Raw genomic sequence first — 23,348 nt, forward strand, 5'->3', positions numbered from 1 at the left:
CTTTTGGGTATTTTCAGCCATATAGACCCCTCAAACTGACTTCAAATGTGAGGTGGTCCCTAAAAAAAATGGTTTTGTAAATTTCGTAGTAAAAATGAGAAATCGCTGGTTAAATTTTAACCCTTATAACTTCCTAGCAAAAAAAAATTTTGTTTCCAAAATTGTGCTGATGTAAAGTAGACATGTGGGAAATGTTATTTATTAACTATTTTGTGTCACATAACTCTCTCATTTAACAGAATAAAAATTCAAAATTTGAAAATTGCGAAATTTTCAAAATTTTAGCCAAATTTCCATTTTTTTCACAAATAAACACAAAAATTATCGACCTAAATTTACCACTAACGTGAAGCCCAATATGTCACGAAAAAACAATCTCAGAACCGCTAGGATCCGTTGAAGTGTTCCTGAGTTATTACCTCATAAAGGGACACTGGTCAGAATTTCAAAAAACGGCCAGGTCATTAAGGTCAAAATAGGCTGGGTCATGAAGGGGTTAAAAGGGAACCTGCCACAACCACCCCCCCAGGCGTTTGTAACTAAAAGAGCCACCTTGTGCTGCACTAATGCTGCATTCTGACAAGGTGGCTCTTTTAGTTCGGGTCCCTGGCACTGCTGAAAGAATAGTTTTTTAAATTTGTCCCTCATACCGTGAAATAGCCACAGGGGCACATCTTTCAACCCTAATCCAGACTCTCCACCGCCGTTAATCATGGCCTCTGCATGCCACCTCCTCTTCCTTCATTAGTGTCCCCGATGCCTGCGCTGTAAGTTCGAAGGGCAGCGCAACTGTGCATGCCCGAAAAAAAAAAAAAAAAAACTGTGCAGGCGCCGGGGACGCTAATGAAGGAAGAAGAGGCAGCACCCAGCGCACAGAGGCCATGATTTAACGGCTGTGGAGAGTCTGGATTTGGGGGGGAAAGACATGCCCCTGTGGCTATTTCACGGTATGAGGGACAAATTTAAAAAAACGATTCTTTCAGCAGTGCCAGGGACCCGAACTAAAAGAGCCACCTTGTCAGAATGCAGCATCAGTGCAGCACAAGGTGGCTCTTTTAGTTACAAATGCCTGTGTGTGTGTGGGGGGGGGGGGGTGGGGGGTGACAGGATCCCTTTAAGCTTGCTTACAAATCATAGTTCTTGGCTGCACAATGTTCTATATAAATAGCAATATGCTGCTGAGAAGAATGATGTTCTATGTGCACACAACGATCTACTACCATCGTTCTGTACATATAGGAAGTGAGGTTGGCCTGCCTAGATAACCGCCATCCAGTATAATCCCACTTTAAGGGTATGTGCACATGTTGCAGATTTGGGTGCAGAATTTTCTGCACAAAATCTGCATCTCCTGGCAGAAAACGCAGGTGCAGATTTGATGCGTTTTCCCTGTGGATTAACTGCAGATTTCATGCGTTTTTTACCCCTGCGGATTTCTATAATGGAAGGGTGCAGAATCGCTGCAGATCCGCACAAAAGAATTAACATGCTCCTTTCAATCCGCTGCGTTTCCACACAGAATTTTCCGCACCATTAGCACAGCATTTTTTTTTTCCTATAGATTTACATTGTACTGTAAATCACTTTGCGGATCTGCAGTGTTTCTGCACAGAAAAAAAACGCTGCAAATCCGCAACATGTGCACACAGCCTAACAAGAAAGGCGCAAGATATCTGCTGCCCACATCTGTGACCTGCTAATAGCTGACAGGCACCAACTGATGTGTCAGCAGCGCCTCTCACCTCCTAAAGCTGAGAATGACAGCAATCACATGCAGTAAGCCACCCGTCAGCCTTGGGACAGCATACCTAACCCTGCGCAGAGATGGACGTGCTAATACTAGGCTGTCATATTAAGTGTTAATAAAGGACGGTCTGTTAAGAGAAGAGCAGACGCTTTATCACTGCTCTACAGCGGTGGAGAATCCCTCTAAGCAGCCAATCAGCAGCAGCAGTAGAACCGCTAGTAATGGAACTACCCCAGGTAACTTCATGACCGCCATCTGCTCAGCACATGAGCCCAACCCACACACCACAGGCTGCAGGACCTGCCGGGACGTACCTGCACCGAGGGGCCTGATGACGGCCGTACTGAGCTCCGGGCGAGCTTCTAGCAGCATGGTGCCGGCCTGAGGACGCCAGTCAGCGGTGCACGGACAACTGCTCCCGGCACTCACCCACAAAGCCGCATGGAGGAAGCGCAGAGCACTTCCAGGTCACGGGTGTCACACGCAATGCCGCCCGGGCAGCCGCACGTTCCCCGCAGCGATGGTTCCACACATTCCGCAGTTTCCTTCTCTCCAACACCTGCACATTTTCCCGGTGCACACACCGAGTCTGGGCCTGGGGATTCTGGGATGATGATGTCAGTGGCAGATGAATAAAGCTCCCTCTTTGTGTCACTCCAGCACCATTGTAGTGAAGCGCCCTCGGCTGTGCGGATCCCGCAATACAAATGACCAAGATCTTAGTAGTAAAATCACAGACTCCATGATGGAAACTGATGAACCCAATATAGTTAAGTCAACGATGAGTGTTGTGTCATGCACGACTCTGATAATGCTCTCTAGAAGGCCATGGTCACACGTTCAGGATTTGTAAGGCAAAACCAGGAGTGGGTGATAAATACAGAAGTGGTGACGGGTTTCTATTATACTTCTCACCTGGTTTTGGTACAGACACTGATGTACAAAAAAAAAAACTGATACGGTCAAAAATTCAAGAAAACCGAACAAAATAACCTTATATCCCAGTGGTATATCAGATAAAAATTAACTTTTATTGAGTACCTATAAAACGGACACAAAACATTAAAACAATCACCATACAAACAACCGCGCTGGCTACTTTCACCCTGCACAATTATTCCTACTTCAAAAGCCTACCTACCAGCGAAGGTGGTCACCCTAAACAAAAGAAAAACGAGAAATGGCGCCCCCCGCTCCTCGGCAGCTGTCCCTAAATCTCCTAGATAGCCCTGTGCTGGTGAATCATATGGTCACCCAATTACACACATAGGAAAAAGGAGTACAAAAGGGCTGCCAAATGAGGACTGATAGCAAAAGGCAGACACCAATGATGGAAATGTGCTATAGGGTGAATAGTGCCACACTAACAAAGTGACATATAGATTAGTACCTCGCTATACTATTCCCTGCTGATGTAAAAGCTGCCTAACAGCGGAGGTTGGCACCCTACTTGTCAGCGGACATATCGCCCCCGCTCCACGGTGGCTCTCCCTGAGAGTCCCTGGTCGTTGTCTAATGAACCCATAGGGTAGCCATATGCTCAATAATAGGCAGTCAAAAGACAATGTCGATAAAGAGCAGATGAAAGTTCAATGACACATAGTGATAGCTGAATAATTCTGATAACAGCAAGCAAAAGAGGTACTTATGGCTTTAGATGCTCTCAGTAACCTCTACAAGTTTCACCATATTGGATCATCAGGAGGTCCAAGACATAAGGATGCTGCATCATCATCACCTTAATGTTCTTGCTCCCCAGCCTATATGTAACAAAAGTTAAACCTGGTGAAGAACAATGCCCATCTTGCCACGTCTCACAGACTTTAGATATACAAGATTATGATCTGTGATTACCATAACTGGATGAACTGCCCCCTCCAGAAAATGACGCCACTCTTCAAAGGCCCACTTAACTGCCAAGAGTTCCGTTACCAATGTCATCATTTTTCTCTGTAGATGAGATTTTTTTTAAGAAAAGTATGCACATGGACGCCATTTACCAGGAGACGCACCCTGCGACAATACAGCCCGCACTTCAGATGCGTCAACTTCTACAATAAAAGGCTGAGTGACGTCCGGCTGTATGAGAATCGGCGGCCATGTCTCTGGCTATCTAGGGGGATCGTCGTCTTGGCCCCGGGCCTCCCGCACATTGGGGTGTCTCTTTATGTCTCTGGTGAAGACGGCAATCCACCCATATAACCAGAGACATGGCCGCCAAATACTACTGTTAGTTCATCAAAAACTTTTAGATAGTGGCCAAATTTCTCAGTTATAACCAGGAAAGGGACAGACTTTTCCGAGTGGTCCAGACCGGCCAAGCAGGCGTTCGATACCTTGGAGGAGTGTTTGGCATCTGGGCCTGACATCACTCAGCCTTTTATTGTAGAAATTGACACGTCTGCATTGTGGGTGGAGGCTGTATTGTCGCCTCTCCTGGTAAATGACACCCACTCTTTCTGAGGTACACAGGGGCACGTCTGAGGATATAAAGCAGCTGCAGGAACCCCATTCTTAGGATATTAAAGGTGATGGGCATAGTTTGTGAAAAAACTGGTGACAGGATCCCTTTAAGGGTATGTGCACACGTTGCAGATTTGACTGTGGAATTTTCTGTGCAGATTCTGAATTTCTTGGCAGAAAACGCAGGTCAGAATCTGCACCTTTTTTTGGTATGTGCACACGTTGCAGATTTTTGTGCGGATTTCTTCCTTTTTTTACCCCTGCAGATTTCTATTATGGAATAGGTGCAGGAATGCAGCAGATCTGCACAAAGAATTGACATGGTCTTTAGTGTTGAGCGATACCGTCCGATACTTGAAAGTATCGGTATCGGAAAGTATCGGCCGATACCGGCAAAGTATCGGATCCAATCCGATACCGATACCCGATACCAATACAAGTCAATGGGACTCAAGTATCGGACGGTATCCCTGATGGTTCCCAGGGTCTGAAGGAGAGGAAACTCTCCTTCAGGCCCTGGGATCCATATAAATGTGTAAAAGAAAGAATTAAAATAAAAAATATCGCTATACTCACCCTCTGAAAATTTTAAAATGCGCGCGTGTCCAGCCTCCTGGCTTGTGATTGGTTGATCGCGGCGCAACCAATCACAAGCCGGGACGTCACGGGAGGCTGGACACGCGCCCATTTTAAAATGCGCGCGTGTCCAGCCTCCCGTGACGTCACGGCTTGTGATTGGTTGCGTCTCCCATGTGACTGCGACGCAACCAATCACAAAGCCGGGACGTAATTTTAAAATCCTTAAGGACCTGAAATTACGTCACGGCTTGCTGTGATTGGTTGCGTCGCCCATGTGACTGCGACGCAACCAATCACAACGCCGGAACGTAATTTTAAAATCCTGAAGGACCTGAAATTACGTCACGGCTTGCTGTGATTGGTTGCGTCCCGGTCACATGGGCGGCACGCAACCAATCACAAGCCGGGACTCACGTAAAGGAAAGAAAAGCGCGAATTTTAAACAAAGAACGCTGCCGCTTCCCTCGGTAAGGTGCAGGCTGCGTCGGAGAGGTGAGTATAGCAATATTTTTTATTTTAATTCTCTCTTTTACACATTTTTACATTAATGTTGTTTCGATACCGATACCCGATATCACAAAAATATCGGATCTCGGTATCGGAATTCCGATACAGCAAGTATCGGCCGATACCCGATACTTGCAGTATCGGAATGCTCAACACTAATGGTCTTTCTTTGAATCTGCTGCGTTTTCTGTGCAGATTTTTCCTCACCATTAGCACAGCATTTTTTTTTGCCATTGATTTACATTGTACTGTAAATCACTTGTGGATCTGCAGCGTTTCTGCGCAGGAAAAAAAGCTGCAGTTCTGCAGGAAATCTGCAATGTGTGCACATAGCCTGAGCATCCTCGACTGTGGTTTTATTATCAGTCGCTTTCCATTATTACGTCCTACATTGCTGTGAATTAGGCTATATGCACACGTTGCAGATTTGCCTGTGGAATTTTCTGTGCAGATTCTGAATTTCTTGGCAGAAAACGCAGGTCAGAATCTGCGCCTTTTTTGGTATGTGCACATGTTGCAGATTTTTGTGCGGATTTCTTCCTTTTTTTACCCCTGCAGATTTCTATTATGGAATAGGTGCAGGAATGCAGATCTGCAAAAAGAAGTGACATGGTCCTTTTTTTTCAATCTGCTGCGTTTTCTGTGCAGATTTTTCCACACCATTAGCACAGCATTTTTTTTTTGCCATTGACTTACATTGTACTGTAAATCACTTGCAGATCTGCAGCGTTTCTGCGCAGAAAAGCTGCAGATCTGCAGGAAATCTGCAACGTGTGCACATACCCTTAGGCCAGGTTCACATTGCGTTGCGGGCGTCCGTTAGACGGACTACGTTACACCCCGGTATAACGCGGTCCGTTAACGCCATTAATTCGTATGTTGGACACATCGCTAGCGCACGCCCACAATGACGGACCCTGGGGCGCGGGCTGCAGCGTTTCCGGGTCCGTCACTGCTAGCGCAGATAGAGCTAAACAGATGCTCTATCTGCGCTAGCGTGCTGCCATACCGGCACTTGCGTTAAACAGCAGCCCGTTACCGTATGTGTTGAACGGGCTGCTGTTAGCGCAAAGTGAACCCAGCCTTAGTGTTAGCTATAGCCCCTCCATCTTTTCACAGTTTTGTTATCATCTCTTTGTCTTAGGGTGATTGCCTTCTGCTTGCCATTACCATGTGGCCGAGTTTGCTTGGCGGCAATAACACAGCATCGCTGACATGGAGCCTCATGTGCGCTTCACAGCTGGATTTCTCTTTCCTGTAGCTAGCAATCATCCCTCATTCTACATATGGTTGTAAAATAGGAAAAAATAGATGTATTTGCCACCAGTAGCTGGTGCACTGCGGGTTAATAATCTGCTGGTTTGGTAATTATTGCAGGGGCACCATTGTCACACAGCTGCCTGCTATTCCCGAGTGCCCTGTGCCCACGGTGAGTGCTGTGTGACCGCCACCGACTATTACCGATCACACAGACTACGCGCGGGCTCCCCCTCGTGGTCACTAGTGGTCACTGCGCCCTGTGTATAGAGACTGCTTCCGCCGCAGTCGGTGGGACGTAGCTTCCGGTTCCGCACGGAAGTTGTCTTCAGTTTGCTGTGTAATCGTCTCCGTGTTGCCGCTGCCGTTGCTCCTGTCATTATCGCCATGCCGGACTACCTGGGGGCCGACCAACGCAAGACAAAGGAGGAAGAGAAGGAAGATAAGCCTATACGCGGTGAGCAGAGCCGTGCTCCCCTCCACTGGCCCACAGTGAGCCCGTGTACCCGGCGCAGTCACTAGTCACTGCTAACAGACGGTAATGAGGGGGCTGTGCAGGCATGGCCGCCTATAGAGGCCTTGTATTCAGTGGCCGCTGACAGACAGGCAATGTGGTGGCTGTGAGCCCTGCAGGACTCGGACATAGGGCTGAGCAGTCTGAAGCTGCACTATTGGCACCCGAGCGGGCTCGCTCATCGGTAACTATGCTCTATACGGTGCTCACTAGTTGGATTTGGGGACCGTGCGACCACTGAAATCATGGGGACAAGTCACAAATGAAGGTCACCCATAGTGAGACTGTCGGGCGGCGTCAGTGTGCCGGCCATGATTACCATGGCGATGAATGGCAGAAGCTTTGCTAGCTATTATTTCATCAGTTAAAATCACTGATGGTAAAACTGATTAAACGCTGATCCAAAACACTGAGAAATGTTCTGTGTAAACATCATGGCCGTGTGAATGAGGTGTTATTGGGAGGAATCGGCAGAGACATAGGGGTGACAGCGACCATTTACACCCCGCACTGTTCTGTGTTGGATTTTGCATCATTACCCCTCAGTCAGGTATCCCCTCTATGATGATACGCACTATAAACTCATTTTCTAGTATGTTGTCATGGTTCTAAGAATATTTTTGAACTAATGAATATATGTTTTATTCCAGCTCTGGATGAAGGGGACATTGCCCTGTTGAAAACCTATGTAAGTAGATGAATCTGTGCTGATCTGCAGTGACTTATGACAGCTCTGTTACTCAACAATTTGTCAACAGGTTGTCTGATCAGTTTTGGATTGGACCTGGCTTGGAAAGCCACTGTTTTGTCAGTGATGGAATGCAAACTTTAGTAGCCATTCAAATGAATGAGTATCTATGTAGTACATGGACTGTTACAAGTCTACCAGAATGGATGTTTTTTTAATAACTAATTTTTATTAAATTTTATAAAATGTTACAATCAGAAATGAGACAAATACTCACAATTTGGCTTACAAATTACAGGATCAGAGAGAATGGAGTACCATTAGAGTGAACTGAATTCATATAAAGCCACAATACTAAATAAAGCGAGACATGCACATAGGGAAGGGAAGAAGAAACCTGTTCAAAAACCAACATGCTCCTAACTTGTTTTGGGCCCTAAAATAATCCCAGGACATAATAGATGTTTAACAACCGTAAAGCCCTATATGATGATATGGGCAGGAGGTTGTTTTGATTAAAACTTTATATAAATTTTAATGTGCTTCAAGAGCATTTATACCCATGACACATTAAGTTAAAGCAGTTGTCTGATACTAAAATTCCCTAATAACCCATCGTTACTAAATATACATTTATTTACAAAATGTACCTTTCCGCCAATATAGCTGTTTCCAATGATGTTCCGTTGTGTTGGAATCACTCATGCTGTCTGGAAACATCGTCACTGGCCTCACATTTGGGAGATGCTGTGAGCAATTGTTGTACTGTGTCTGCACCCACTGGTTACTTGAATGCTTCGGCCTCAAAATGTGACGTCAAAGATGACGTTGTGCTCAGAGGAGCTCAAGGTGTGACGAACAGGAAAACGTTGGATCCAAGAGCCAAATGTCGCGTGAACACATGCAATATTGACAGAAGAGGGTTTTTTTTCTAATTTATAGCAATTATGGCTACGGACATAATAGTGTGTTGTTTGTTTTATTTTTTTTTGCGTATATGATAAAACTTTAATGAAAATGGCTTAGTTAGAAAAACGGGAACCATTTTTTTTTTCTCTGCAGCTTGCATGTATTTCAATATGCTGCAAACTGCTCAATGCCTTTAACCTCTCTCCTAAACACTCCTCTAAGCTCATATCTGACTATTTCTGCTCATTATGTTTCATTTGATTAGATTTCAGCTTAGGCTGGTTTCATACATTGATGTTTCCTGGCCTGAGTACAGACTGTGATATAGGCTGGCTGCGGGATTCCTGACATGAGCTAAACCGCCTTATATACAAGTAGTGAGAACTAGTAATGAGCGAGTGTACTCGTTAGTGATGGGCAGTCCGGCTCTTTTTGGTGATCCGGCTCTCATGGCTCCGCTCAACAAAAAGAGCCGACTCTTTCGGCTCAAAAAACGTCTCTTTTTGGATCCTAAATGGATCCCTATTGAATATCTGTTCAGGCGTCCGAAACTCCGCCCACCTACCGCAGAAACTCCACCCACTTCTTAGAGCCAATTAAATTGAAGAGTGGGCAGGGTTTTGCTCAGGTGGGCAGAGTTACACATGCCGAAGCCCGGTATTTTATGCCCAGTGAGAGCCATTCAGGAATTTTAGTGGCTCTCACTGGCGTGCCGGCTCCCATCGCTCACAGCAGGGAGCCGGCTCTTTTTGTCGGCTCGTTCGCGAACGACACATCACTAGTACTCGTTGCTTGGGTGGTCTCCGAGTATTTGTTAGTGCTCAGAGATTTAGTTTTTGTCACCTGAGCTGCATGATTTACGGCTGCTAGTCAGGCTGAATACATGTGGGGGTTGCCTGTTTGTTAGGGAATTCCCACATGTACTCAGGCTGTCCAGCAGCCGTAAATCATGCAGCTGAGGTGACACAAACTAAATCTCTGAGCACTAACAAATACTCGGAGACCACCGGAGCGTGCTTGGGAAAAGTCGAGCAACGAGTATACTTGCTCATCACTAGTGAGCACAAGTCCGCAGCCTGGTATTGGACTACTAATACCAGGTTATTGCGGTGTGTTCGCTGCTGGAGGAAGTCGCCACCGCAGTCTGCTCTCATTGCTCAGAGCAGGGCTGCAGAGGTAACTTTTTCCAGTGATGAAAACAGCTTCTTAATGAAATCCAATTGCAAACGTGATTTTTAGCCCCAACTGCGTGCATTTAAAGAAGTTGGACAGTACTTGGGCAACCTCTTCTCGTAACTCACTTGGCCCCAATAAAATAAAAAAGCTTATACTCGCCTCCTGTGCTGGCGCTGTTCACCCCATGTCAGCAGTCTCAGGGCTCTCCGGTTATTCTTATGACATGTGAGCCTGGTGCCCAATCAGCGCTGGCGTCACTGTCTCCGCCTTTGTAAAAATTGAACATGATGAGGAAGTCCGGGCTGCGGCTGCTCTCACTTCCTTTGCATGTTCAATTTGTACAAAGGTGGAGACAGTGACGCCAACGCTGATTGGGCACCAGGCTTACGTGTCATACAGCCGCATGAGAGCACTGGGAGTGTGAGTGCGGACACCGTTGGAATAGCGCTGACACGGGAAGGGAGTATAAGCTTTTTCATTTTATAGGGGCCAAACATTTAGATCAAGAAGGGGTTGTCCTAGTAGTGAACAATTTCTTTAGGAGGAAAAAAATTGTTCCCAAAGGAGGACAACCCCTTTAACTCTTTTGTCTGACATATGGATATAACCTGAAGTTTATGGTGCAATTGGCCTATAATTACCCTATTGGATATTTTATGGTGTTATTTTTCTCCCATTCTACCTGCCATAGCTTAAGATTTTGAACTCTGATCCTAAAGGTTTGTAGTCAAAATCCCAAGTGACTGAACATCCGGTTGCTTACCTGTCAGCTGTGTCTTTTGCCAAGACTGTGGACTTACAAATGCTCACATTTAGCTTACTGCAGACTCTAGTACGTGGAATCTAATCATTGCATTAAAAGAAAAATGACAAGTATTGTGTTGTCACAGGGACAAAGCACATACTCTCGGCAAATTAAACAAGTGGAAGATGACATACAGCAACTACTTAAGAAAATCAATGAGCTCACAGGTATGCCACATTGTTTTTGCTTGAATTGATTTGAAAATGTATACTTTACTGTTATATCACACGTTCCTTTACCATAGGTATTAAGGAGTCTGATACAGGACTTGCCCCTCCAGCCTTGTGGGATTTGGCTGCTGATAAACAGACCCTCCAAAGTGAGCAGCCGCTCCAGGTGGCCAGGTACCAGCCCCTCTTTCTTTATCATTTTGTAGGTATATCGGAGCTTGCTAGAAGTTAGGCTAAGCCTGTCCTATGTTACATTTCTTGGTGGTGCGACTATAGAGCCAGGCTTAGACTGCAGTTGGGTAACTGCTAATCAGGATATAAACCTCACATAAAGGGTAAGTTCAAATAGGACACCTCCACAATACCTGCCAACCGTTCACGTATCCCTTATAGGCATGTGTGGGTGCGAGGTTATTGATGTCACGCACCTTCTGTTGCAGAACTAAGCGATATTGGAGAACTTTCATGAGTAAAAACTGCTGCCTCGTTTAGTAGTAAGGGGAAAATAAACTTGCATGGTAATGATGTCAGAGAGCTTGCATTACATGTAGCATGGATTTTACCAGCTCCTGTGAATTTACACATATTATTCTTTGACTAGACAGTCTGAAAGTGTGCTCACATGCATCAGTGGCTCACGCTGGATGATACATTGGGGTCAGCTATATGTAGTCCAGCTTCACACCACCTGTATCTGTTATGGTGCATGCCGCATTTTAAGTCTCTTCTTTTTCCTACTTTTCCATGAGACATATGAAAAAATAATTTTTTTAATCAAACTGTTAAACAGGAACGTTATTTTCTTGCAGCAGATTGAACTAGATGCCTGGTGCATTTATCTTCGTCAAGCTTCCACATTGTCTCCTTTTTCCCTTTCCCATGGGTTGTGTCTGTGTTGCTACAAGATGGCATCTGTCAGAACCCGTGACTATTTTATTTTATTCCCAGCTTTATTATATTTACAATCGATTTTACCTTACAAGCTAAGTACAAATTGTAATTGCATATTTATCCTTTTTTTCAGATGCACAAAAATAATAAATGCGGACTCTGAGGACCCTAAATATATAATTAATGTGAAGCAGTTTGCAAAGTTTGTGGTAGACTTGAGTGACCAAGTTGCTCCTACAGACATAGAAGAAGGAATGAGAGTTGGGTATGTTTTTTTTTTTTTTTTTTCCCCTTTACTAAGCAGTTAAAGCTTTCTTTTTTTCTAATTAGTTAAGGCGTTAAAAAGGTCACACTCATAATCTGGCATATATATTTAAATAGCTTTGTAAGGATCAAATATACTCACAATGACAATAGCAACAATAAACACAATTAAAAACAAATTATGATCTGTTTATGTAAAATTATGATTACACATCCTTGTGTGAAATTAGAGCAGATCTCTGGGCAGATAGAAATTCTGTGTTCTTGTGTCGGTCAAATGTGTTTGAATCCTCAATAAAAGGGATTTAAGGTACCTTCACACTGAGCAACTTTACAACGAGAACGACAACGATCTGTGACGTTGCAGCGTCCTGGATAGCGATCTCGTTGTGTTTGACACGCAGCAGCGATCTGGATCCCGCTGTGATATCGCTGGTCGGAGCTAGAAGTCCAGAACTTTATTTGGTCGTCAGGTCGGCGTGTATCGTCATGTTTGACAGCAAAAGCAACGATGCCAGCGATGTTTTACATGGAGCTAACGACCTGTGAGAACAATAAGTGAGTCACCGCTACGTCACAGGATCGCTCCTGCATCATTCTGGAGTTGCTGTGTTTGATGTCTCTACAGCGACCTAAACAGTGACGCTGCAGCGATCGGCTCGTTGTCTATATCGCTGCAGCGTCGCTAAGTGTGACGGTACCTTTAGAGTGGACCCCCACAAAGTCAATAAAGTACAGTGGCAGAAAGACCAAGATGCTATGTTTCAGTAATTGGGTCTGAATGGCAAATTGTCACTTGATTCTTTAACTGATATGTTGTTCTCTATGTACAGTGTGGACAGAAACAAGTACCAGATCCATATCCCACTACCTCCAAAGATTGATCCCACAGTGACTATGATGCAGGTAACCTTTTCATTGGGTAAATATGATGCAGCTGGTGTGAGCTCGGCCTCTGCCTTTATTTTACTGTTTAGTACACTTTTTAATACAGTGTGTGTTTTCCTACATAGGTTGAAGAGAAACCTGATGTTACATATAGTGATGTTGGGGGTTGCAAAGAACAGATTGAAAAATTAAGGGAAGTTGTTGAAACTCCTTTGCTTCATGTAAGTACAAATCTGTTCGCTTACTCATAGACTGTGTCCAAGGTATTCTTTCAGTATTCTTAGTACTAAGTGACACATCTTTTGTGTTATGCCTACTTAGGCAACAGACATGTAGCTGAAAATGCTGCTCTTACACAAGGTGACGTTATGCTGACAGAACTACTTTTAGTCAGTGACTGTTCTAAAATGCTCATCTAAAAGACTCAAACTGCTAGTGTGATAAGTTGAGTATAGTTAGGATGTGTTCACTTGGCACATTTATTTGTTTATTTTTTTTAATGCCGCACATTTGTGCTGTGACTTTCAAAACCTTTGCTGTAAATGTGAATGTAGCCTTAATATGATCTTCCTCTTTGAGTCTTCAGTATACAATTAAGGCCTCATTCACACATCCTTGTTTAAACACATATGAAAAAATGATACCTGTGTCATCAGTGTATGGTCAGTTTTTACCATCCATGTGTCATCATTGTTTTTGATAGATGGATAAAAAAATGAATTACAAAGCGTCTCCTATCCTTTGCAATGTTAAATACTGACAGCACACAGATCCCATCCAGCTGCTGTACGTGTTTTTCAGACCTATAGAATTGTATTGACACTTCATCTGTGTTACTGGAAAAAAAATGGACATGTCTCTGTGAGTTTTTCATGGAAACACAAGACCTGTTAATCCAGGGCAGCAAGCAGGGAGAAGCTATCTCAGACCCACATGTCCAACAAATGTACAGCATGCTTTCGGTCCCTTGCGGCTATTATAGTTGTTGTTTTTTTGTCTGAAATGCTGTTTGAGTCAAACATATCTGGCTGAGGCCATACATATATGCTGCTCGTGGGGTTCTCCAAGAATGTGATAAAATGGTGTCTCTGATGGCATTCAAACTGCAGCCCATCCTATTCATGTGTCAGGACAGGCTGCAGACTGAAAACATGCAACTCCCAAGACCTGTGTCCCAATGACTTACTGTATGACACATACCTCAGTCAGTGGCTGGGAGCATGGCTATAATATGTGAAGAAATAGCTCTTCCTCGCTGAGCACAAAGGGGGTTATGGTTATCTTCAGCTCCATCCTCCTCAATGTTTATTTTCCTTTTGGGTGGGTCAATCTTTGTGATAGTACATCATGGGTTGGGGAGGGGTTGATAATGACAATATTCTATAGTTTTATATATGCTTCAGAGCTTTTAGAAAAAAGTGCTGTGAATGTTGCCCATATTTGGAGCCCTACCTCCAGTGACGCTGCTTTATATATTGGGTCATATGCAGAAAGTTGCCAGTCATTTAGGTTGCCAATCATTCCTCATCCAGCGATGCAGCCCCATCTTTTCATTATTATATCTGTTAGTTGTGATTTGAGACCTGTGATGCACTTTTCACAGCACAAAACATGAGCACATCCTGGCCTGTGGTTTAAATAATCTGCATTTTCAAGTACTAGACATATGCTGTATATCTGTTTTCACAGCCAGAGCGATTTGTTAATCTGGGTATTGAGCCCCCAAAAGGAGTGCTTCTGTTTGGACCTCCAGGAACAGGAAAAACTCTCTGTGCACGTGCAGTTGCTAACAGAACAGACGCCTGCTTCATCAGAGTTATTGGCTCAGAACTGGTCCAGAAATACGTTGGAGAAGTTAGTTACTGTTTTTTTTTTTTTCTTTGCCATGATTGGATATATTTAGCAAGCCAGTCGGTATGTTATTTTACTTGGTCTGTTCTATTCTTTTTGTTTCTCCATAGGGTGCACGAATGGTTCGTGAATTGTTTGAGATGGCCCGGACAAAGAAAGCCTGTCTTATTTTCTTTGATGAAATTGATGCCATTGGTGGTATGTATTGCCAGTAATCTTATAAGCATTGCAACATAACCTACTATCTAAATATGCTTTCTTCCATCCAGACTTTACTTGACAGTGACACTCTGGGAAGTAGTGTCTTTACTGTTGCCTCATTGGGGGACACAGGACCATGGGTGTTATGCTGCTGTCCACTAGGAGGCGACACTATGCATAATCTGAAAAAGATTAACTGTGGCTCCTCCTCTGCAGTATACACCCCTGGACGGCGTCAGCCTTCTCCAGTTTTTGCTTAGTGTCGCATAGGGGGCACGCCTAAAAGATTTTTACTCCGTTTTTTCCGATGGGATTACAGATGAAGAAAAGAGGGTCTCCTGCGAGACTCCCGGCATGGCTCCTTCCTCGGCCCCCTATTATGGGGTGCCCAGTTGAAGTAGAGATGGCTATTCCCCATGTTGCTCCTTCCCCAGTCCCTCGGGTGCTGGTTCGAAGTAGAGACCCCCCCCCTCCTTCCCCAATTCCTTTTGGTTTCTGGGTTGAGGTCGAGGCGAGGATAAAGCCCCCTGATGGTCACACAGCACCCTCCCTAATCCCCCTCTGGGGGTATTAGGTTGAGACACCTCAGGTAGGAACTGTACAGGCAGCATCCTACAGCTCCCAGCAATGGGCCAGCATACTGCGCCTGCATCCAGGGACCCCAGCCCAGCTGCGGGCTCCTGTTGGGGCCGGGGGGAGTGCAGGCAGGCATGGCACAGACAGACACAGGGCTCCCTGCACCTCTGTCTCTGCGGCAGCACCAGCTCTATACTGCCTCAGGGAGACCCCAACCGGGCTCCCCCTTCCGCTTATATCCCCACCGCCATCCTGCCTTTAATTCAACATAACCTACTATCTAAATATGCTTTCTTCCATCCAGACTTTACTTGACAGTGACACTCTGGGAAGTAGTGTCTTTTTAAGTTAGACATTAAGAGCAGGCAGTAGGTGATGTATGTAACTTTTCTCATAAATAGTTTCATATTCTATTTAGAAAAAAACAAACCCCACACTCGGAAATGACATTTCAAGTTTGTACCCCAAATAGAAAATGAATGTTATACTCATATGTACACACTGGTTTTTCTTTTTCTCTTTATTGTGTACAATTATGTTGCCATTTACTTCAACATTCCTAAATAATTTCCAAAAAAAAGAAATTGCTGTGCATGTTTAGTCTTTTGTTATTTCTTTTTCACGCTTCAAGATTTGGAAACCGTGCAGTGGTTAAAAGAAGTGGCTAGATATAGTTTAAATTACAGAAAAAAATGCCGGCCGCAGGAGCGAGCAGCAAAGCCTCTATAGGAAAAAGACAGCTGGGTTTTTTCTGAAGCAACATTATCTAAGAGAATCTCTGCGGGTCCACACACATCTTTAAAGGGGTTGTCCGGTCCAAAATTATAAGTCTGCAGTCACTCTTTTGACTGCAGACTTATGAATCCTCCCAGCTCAAGCACTGTGCGGTGCTGGTATTCACCAGATTCTAAACCGGGACCAGAAGGTACGTATGCGTTATACCTACTCCCCGCCAGAGCTTGACTTGTGGGTGCGCCAACAAACCTACATGGAAGGAAATGCCAAATACAATAAAACTAATGAATACCTATGAACATACAAGATGAAAACCTATAAAATCTGTTCAGAATTAGGCAAAATGATACAAATTCATAAAAATAATACTTTTTATTAATGCAATAAAAATAACAAAACACTATGAGTAAAAGGGAGAATGAGGAAAGAGATTAAAATAACAAAAGGGAAGGGGATGGATGTGCATAGCATATAAACATGATGACGATAATGACATTGATTATATATAATATGATAGGATGACAATATGTTAAATTACATCTAGTACATATGCACGAGGAATAATGAGATGTAATTGATAACTACAGGATTCAATCAAATACAACCTAAGAAAGAAAAATAATGACAAGGTACTTTGTGCAATAAATATTAAATAATGAGTATATTCCACCTAATCATGTGAATAATCATACCCAATAGTAAAAGTAATATTGTCCAAAAGGAACAGTATGAGTTGGCAAATAACCAAAAGATAAAATCATAATATATTGCACACAGCCCAGTTACAGAAAGCCCTATTTAGCCAGTGGAGAGTGTAGTCTCACATAAGTAAATACAAAAATAACGGTGAGGTCAAAGGTATATAACCTTAGAGAAGTAGTAAACTGTTGTATTTTCAAGAATCACTTGCTAAATAGAACATGTAAATACATACTGACCAAGTGGAGCACACCACGGCCCCCCTCCATGAACTCACACAGAGTGACTGCAGACTAATCGGTTTTGACCAAACAACCCGTTAAAGCTTGTGAAAAATAAAAATATACTTTTGAGGGGTGCAATTATTAAAATAACTCTTTTGGGAGTTTTGGCCCCTCAATGTCACTTCAAAGTTTAATATGTCTTTTAAAAAATAGGATGTTAAAATATATAAATATAACAAAATTAAAAGGGCGTTTCCAAGAATGATGCTGATGTAAATTAGACACATGGGGAATGTAAGTCATTCAGTACAAAATAGTTAACAAATATCTGTTATAAGGGCATACAAATTAAGAGAGATTAAAATTGCTATTTTTTTTTCTAAATTTTCACCAATTTTTTTATATTTTTTTATATTTTCATAAACACAAATCATACTGATCTGAACTTACCATTGAGGAAGAAAGTATCAGGAAAAAAAAAATCTAGACATTGCAATGCTTTTTTCAATTCCTTCTAAGTAACATGTCAGATTTGAAAAATGGGGCTCTGTCAGGAGGGTCAAAATGGAGTTCAGCATTAAGTGGCTACTTCTGACTGATATATTATGTATTTCTAGTCAGTACTTTGTTCGTCTAGCAATATGTAGAAAATTCCATAACTTGATGAGTTCCTGTTTTGTTAGGTGCTCGCTTTGACGATGGAGCAGGGGGTGATAATGAAGTCCAGAGAACTATGCTGGAACTCATCAATCAATTGGATGGGTTTGATCCAAGAGGAAATATTAAAGTATTAATGGCCACAAACAGACCAGATACATTGGACCCTGCCCTCATGCGGCCTGGTAGGCTGGACAGAAAAATTGAATTCAGTCTACCTGATCTTGAGGTAAAGATATGAATTTCAACACTATATCATAACTTTCATCATGATAGCTACAGCTTTGAGGTGTTGTTTTTTTTTTGTTTTTTTTTTAAATGTATATTTTTCCCTAAAAACTTATTTGGTGTATTTTTTACAAATTTGTCACTGTTTATCTTTTGCATAAAACAGTAACGCAGCAAGGTGCGACCAGCATGGTCGTTCACGATCAATTAGTCAGTTTACCTGGCTTTGTTTTCAGCTACTGGTGTGTCCCCTTAATTGATCATTTAAGTTTTAATATTGATCAAATCAAAGTTGGAGACCACAGAAGCTACTTGAGACAGAGACAATAGACACACTGACAAATTAGTTTGCCAACAGCATTCTGCGGATTTCTATGTACAGAGTTACTTAGAAGCTCTGTAGCAGAAATGTATTTGTGTAAAAACTCAATATCAAGTGATTTTTTTAGCAGAAATTTGTGCACTTGTCAAATGCTAGTTAAAAGTTCAGTCACGCCTTTTATGCAGTGGTTTTCCTTGTTCTTACTGGAATGTGCACGTTGTGGATTCAGGCGGATGGCAGCAAAACATACAGAAACATGGAGTTAAAAAAAAACATGGAAACAAACCAGAATGTGATAACTCTTAGATTCCTCCAAAGTCCCACACACACTTTTATTTGGTTGCTCTCTGCTTTCCCTGCAGAGCTGTGTGTGAATATAACTGACACATCTGCAGGTTCCTGTCAGCTTCCATCTCACAGGCAGCCAGTGTGGCAATAGAGTTGTAATGCAGCAGAACTGTGAGAGCTGCAGCAAATTTGTTTGTAAGGAGACAGAGTTCAGTTCTTCTGCTCTGTGTTAGTTACATGTCTCACACTGGTAACTCTCCCTTTCATTTAAAATAATCTCTGGTGAGATCAATGTCCACCCCATAGTTCTTAATAGCTCTTTACTTATTGCAGAGAAATCCATGTTTTTCTTATAAGGCTATGTGCACACATTGCGGATTGGTGTGCTGATTTTTCTGCACTATTTTTGCAAAATTCACAGGTAAACTGCACTGCGGATTACCCGCCATTTTTGTGCGGATTCCTATTGAGGAGCAGGTGTAAACCGCTGCGGAATCCGCACAAAGAATTGACATGCTGCGGAAAAAACACAGCTGCGTTTCCGAGGCATGTGCACTGCGGATTTTGTTTTCCATATGTTTACATGGTACTGTACAACGCATGGAAAACAGCTGCACATCCGCAGCAAAATCTGCAACGTGTCCACAGAGCTTCAGATATTAGATCGCAGGTACAGGTGCTTCTCACAAAATTAGAATATCATCAAAAAGTTAATTTATTTCAGTTCTTCAATACAAAAAGTGAAACTCATATTATAGTCATTACAAACAGAGTGATCTATTTCAAGTGTTTATTTCTGTTAATGTTGAGGATTCTGGCTTACAGCGAATTAAAACCCAAAAGTCGTCATCTCAGTAAATTAGAATACTTTATAACACCAACTTGAAAAATGATTTTAAAATTCTAAATTTTGGTCTACTGAAATGTGTGTTCAATAAATGCACTCAATACTTGGTCAGGGCTCCTTTTGCATCAATTACTGCATCAATATGGCATGAAGGCGATAAGCCTGTGGCACTGCTGAGGTGCTATGGAAGCCCAGGTTGCTTTGATAGCAGCCTACAGCTCGTCTGCATTGTTGGGTCTGGTGTCTCATCTAATGAATTTTGGGTTTTCATTGGCTTGTAAGCTGTAATCATCAACATTAAAGGGAATCTGTCACCCCAAAAATCGTATCTGAGTTAAGCCCACCGGCATCAGGGGCTTATCTACAGCATTCTGTAATGCTGTAGATAAGCCCCCGATGTAACCTGAAAGATGAGAAATAAAGGGTTAGATTATACTCACCCAGGGGTGGTCCCGGTGCGGTTTGGTCCGGGACCTCCCATCTTCTTATGATGACGTTCTCTTGTGTTGCAGCAGCTTTGACGCAGGCGTACTTTGTCTGCCCTGTTGAGGGCAGAGCAAAGTACTGCAGTGCGCAGGCGCTGGGAAAGGTCAGAGAGACCCTGCGCACTGCAGTACTTTGCTCTGCCCTCAACAGGGCAGACAAAGTACGCCTGCGCCGGAGCCGCGGCAGGAAGACAATAGGACGTCATCGAATGAAGATGGGAGGCGCTGGACCCAGATCACGACGCCCATTGGACTGCATCGGGACCACCCCTGGGTGAGTATCATTAACCTTTATTTCTTATCTTTCAGGTAGGAGGCTTATGTACAGCATTATTGAATTCTGTAGATAAGCCTCTGATGCTGCTGGGCTTAGCTCAGATACGATTTTTGGGATGACAGAGTCCCTTTAACAGAAATAAACACTTGAAATAGAATACTCTGTAATGACTATATGAGACTCACTTTTTGTATTGTAGAACTGAAATTAACTTTTTGATGATATTCTAATTTTGTGAGAAGCACCTGTATAAAGGGGATCATTTTATTCAGTTTCCTGTGACGTACATGCCCATATAGAAGACTTAGATGGGTAGATCCTACGAACAGATTCCGTTTAATCCGTAGCATCTGGCAAGTGTTGTGTGCTTTGCCACAAATCTTGCTACAATCAGGGATTTCCAGCATAAGGAACAACATTTCTCATCATAAATTAGACATGCTGTGATCTCTGCCCATTGTGGTGGAGCTAGGAGAAACTGGCGTAAAAAAACCTACATCTATGCAAAACTGGAGTTGTGCAAAAATTGTGACTTTTCAAAGCAATGTACTTCAGTATTGCTTTGATGAATCCGGGCCTATGTTTTGTAACCTTTTAAAAAGTCAGTATCTGAATCCTATAAATCAGTAACAAGCTTTGCCCACTTTTCACTCTGTTTATTTGCACATTAGTTTTTGAATGCTGTGCAGCAGAGTAGACACAATGAGTAAAATGTACCAAAAAAGGTGCAAATACATTCATAAATGTTTTTTTCTTTTATTATAAAAGGTCTGACTCCCTAAAATAGTGTGAAGGCTGCTTTATATTGCTACTTTTTGACAGTTAAAAAAACAAACAAAAAAACAGTTTGAGCTAGAAATCAGCCATTATCAGACTTTTTGATTAAATACATTTCCTATTTAGTTATATCCTAACCAATGCATTATTTTTTTGTTTATTTTTTTACTTATTAAGGGACGAACACATATATTTAAAATTCATGCCCGGTCTATGAGCGTAGAAAGAGATATCCGCTTTGAGCTGCTGGCACGTCTATGTCCAAACAGCACAGGTAAGTCTTTTACAAGGTAGCTTAGTATTGCTATGTACTCCTAAATACATTATTATTTATTTATATAGCACCATTGATTCTATGGTGCTGTACATGAGAAATACATTAATATATGTAAAGCGCAAAAATAAATATGCCATACTAGGTTTGTGATCTTTTCTTCCTAGGTGCCGAAATCCGCAGTGTGTGTACTGAAGCGGGAATGTTTGCAATTAGAGCACGCCGAAAAGTGGCAACAGAGAAAGATTTCTTGGAGGCTGTAAACAAGGTTATCAAATCCTATGCAAAATTCAGTGCTACACCTAGATATATGACCTACAATTAAACCTTTTCTGACAATGTATTCCTAGGTCAGTTTTTGACCTAGTTAAAACTGATTTAAATATTGCCTTTATACATGTTGTGTAGTTGGAGAGTAATTCAGTTATTTTTTATTTTGTCCAGCATAAGGCATGAAATCACTTTATTAGAGCAATTTTATTCATTTCTTTGTGAAAAAAAAATGCATGTAAGTGGCTTTCCTTTTTTTCCGCAATCTGCTTGTTTTGAGCTGCATTGATGTCAGAATGTACTCATTTAAACACAAGTGCTGCCCATTTATGCAGCTAGTAGTAGGCAAATACTAAGGGTCTAGAAGCCACTTGAATGCATTTTTTTTTTAATATACAGGAATGAGGCAAATCTGAAAGTGATTTGCACAGTTTCATAGCTCTATACTGGGTAAAGTTAGTAAAAAAAAAAAAAAAAAAAAGCCTTATCGTTTAGTTGCTTTAAGGTATTACTGTATTTGTTTGAAATAAAAATATCTGAAATCCCTTTGTTAAACAATGTCAACTGTATACATTTCTAACATCAATAAAGAACGAGAAAACATTTTAAGTTGTCAAATCGTTTTATTTTAAGTTTTGTCCATATTCTTATTTGAACAAACAATATCATCTATGAAGGCAAGTTCACTTGTATTTAACATAAAAATATATATCTAGAAAAATAGACTATTGGCAAATAACATAACGGTAACATTTTCAAATATTTCCGTAAACACAATATTTATAACATTTATTAAAACCTCTTCAGCACTTTCAGATGTAAGTAATGGCAGCTTGTGAGTGACTGAATTAACTGGTGGAGATTGTAGTCAGCTTGTTTTTACTTTAAATACAATTAAGCAAATCTCACTGCCGATCCATGTCGCATTTTTTTTTTTTTGTGCTATAAAAACATGGTAAAATTACATTGGTAAGGACTCTGCCATAATAATGACAGCACAGGATGTGAATTAGAGCAACCATCAACCACCTAAAGGAAATGTTTTCCTGAAAAAGCTATACGGTAACTTCCTCCTATACTTATAGAAGCATAGCTTCACCTATGTCTGTTTCATTGTCAATCCCAGCAGCTTTTTTCTGGTTTGTGCTTAACACAGAGTATTTTTTCTGGAAGCAGCACATCTGTACTTTGCTGATACACGTGTATTAGTAAGATATATATTTATTTCAGGAACGCTTGTATACATTTATATATTTTTCCTTTATCTGAACGTTGATTTTTAAAAAATATAAATAAATTAATTTCACATTTATAGTCCTATGGTCACTGATGATAGACCTATATCCAAATGTGCATCATAACCAGTGTATGGAAACACATTTTATGTTTGTAGTACAATATAAAGTAGATGAGAAATTTGTTACCAGATTTTGGCCCCAATTCATCAGTTTCTTTTTAAGCCCCTTCCTTTTTTGTATTGCAGTTTCTGGTGCCAAATTCTTCAAACTGGCACACGCAATTCATAAATTTAGCGCAAGGTCAAAAATGGTCTGATTTCTATCTTGAACCTTTTCTTGACCTGTTTGGTGCCAAAATACTGGCATACTCAAAAAATACACAAAGGTGAGACTGAAGTGGATTTGCATCATATTTTGAAATCAGAATAAAACTGACCACAGCATAAAATAAATTAAACAAAAAACAGGACAAGCATATTAAAGGGGTTTTCCCACAAACAAAAGTTGATTTTAATCAATAGATTTTGGAATAATAATGGTT

At 41.9% G+C, this 23,348-nt stretch overlaps 2 protein-coding genes across 2 annotated transcripts in view; one reads left to right on the top strand and one right to left on the bottom strand.

Annotated features, from left to right (window-relative positions):
- DNAJC2 (DnaJ heat shock protein family (Hsp40) member C2) overlaps nt 1–2,324 on the bottom strand; it is a 126,213-nt gene extending 123,889 nt beyond the window's left edge. The window contains exon 1 of the mRNA XM_077264724.1: nt 2,062–2,324. Within this exon, the coding sequence (XP_077120839.1) occupies nt 2,062–2,119 (58 nt within the window). The 5' untranslated portion in view covers nt 2,120–2,324. The remainder of the gene's footprint in view (nt 1–2,061) is intronic.
- Nucleotides 2,325–6,777: 4,453 nt separating this feature from the next.
- Nucleotides 6,778–22,172, top strand: PSMC2 (proteasome 26S subunit, ATPase 2). The gene is made up of 12 exons (XM_077264731.1): nt 6,778–7,010; nt 7,718–7,755; nt 10,731–10,812; nt 10,890–10,989; nt 11,840–11,971; nt 12,804–12,876; nt 12,984–13,079; nt 14,548–14,712; nt 14,820–14,907; nt 17,828–18,030; nt 21,203–21,299; nt 21,467–22,172. Exons 1-12 carry the CDS (start codon nt 6,941–6,943, stop codon nt 21,622–21,624), a joined length of 1,302 nt encoding a protein of 433 aa, XP_077120846.1. The 5' UTR covers nt 6,778–6,940; the 3' UTR covers nt 21,625–22,172.
- The last annotated feature ends 1,176 nt before the right edge of the window (nt 22,173–23,348 follow it).

This window comes from Ranitomeya variabilis, chromosome 5 (genome assembly GCF_051348905.1).
Source record: "Ranitomeya variabilis isolate aRanVar5 chromosome 5, aRanVar5.hap1, whole genome shotgun sequence".
NCBI lineage: Eukaryota > Metazoa > Chordata > Amphibia > Anura > Dendrobatidae > Ranitomeya > Ranitomeya variabilis.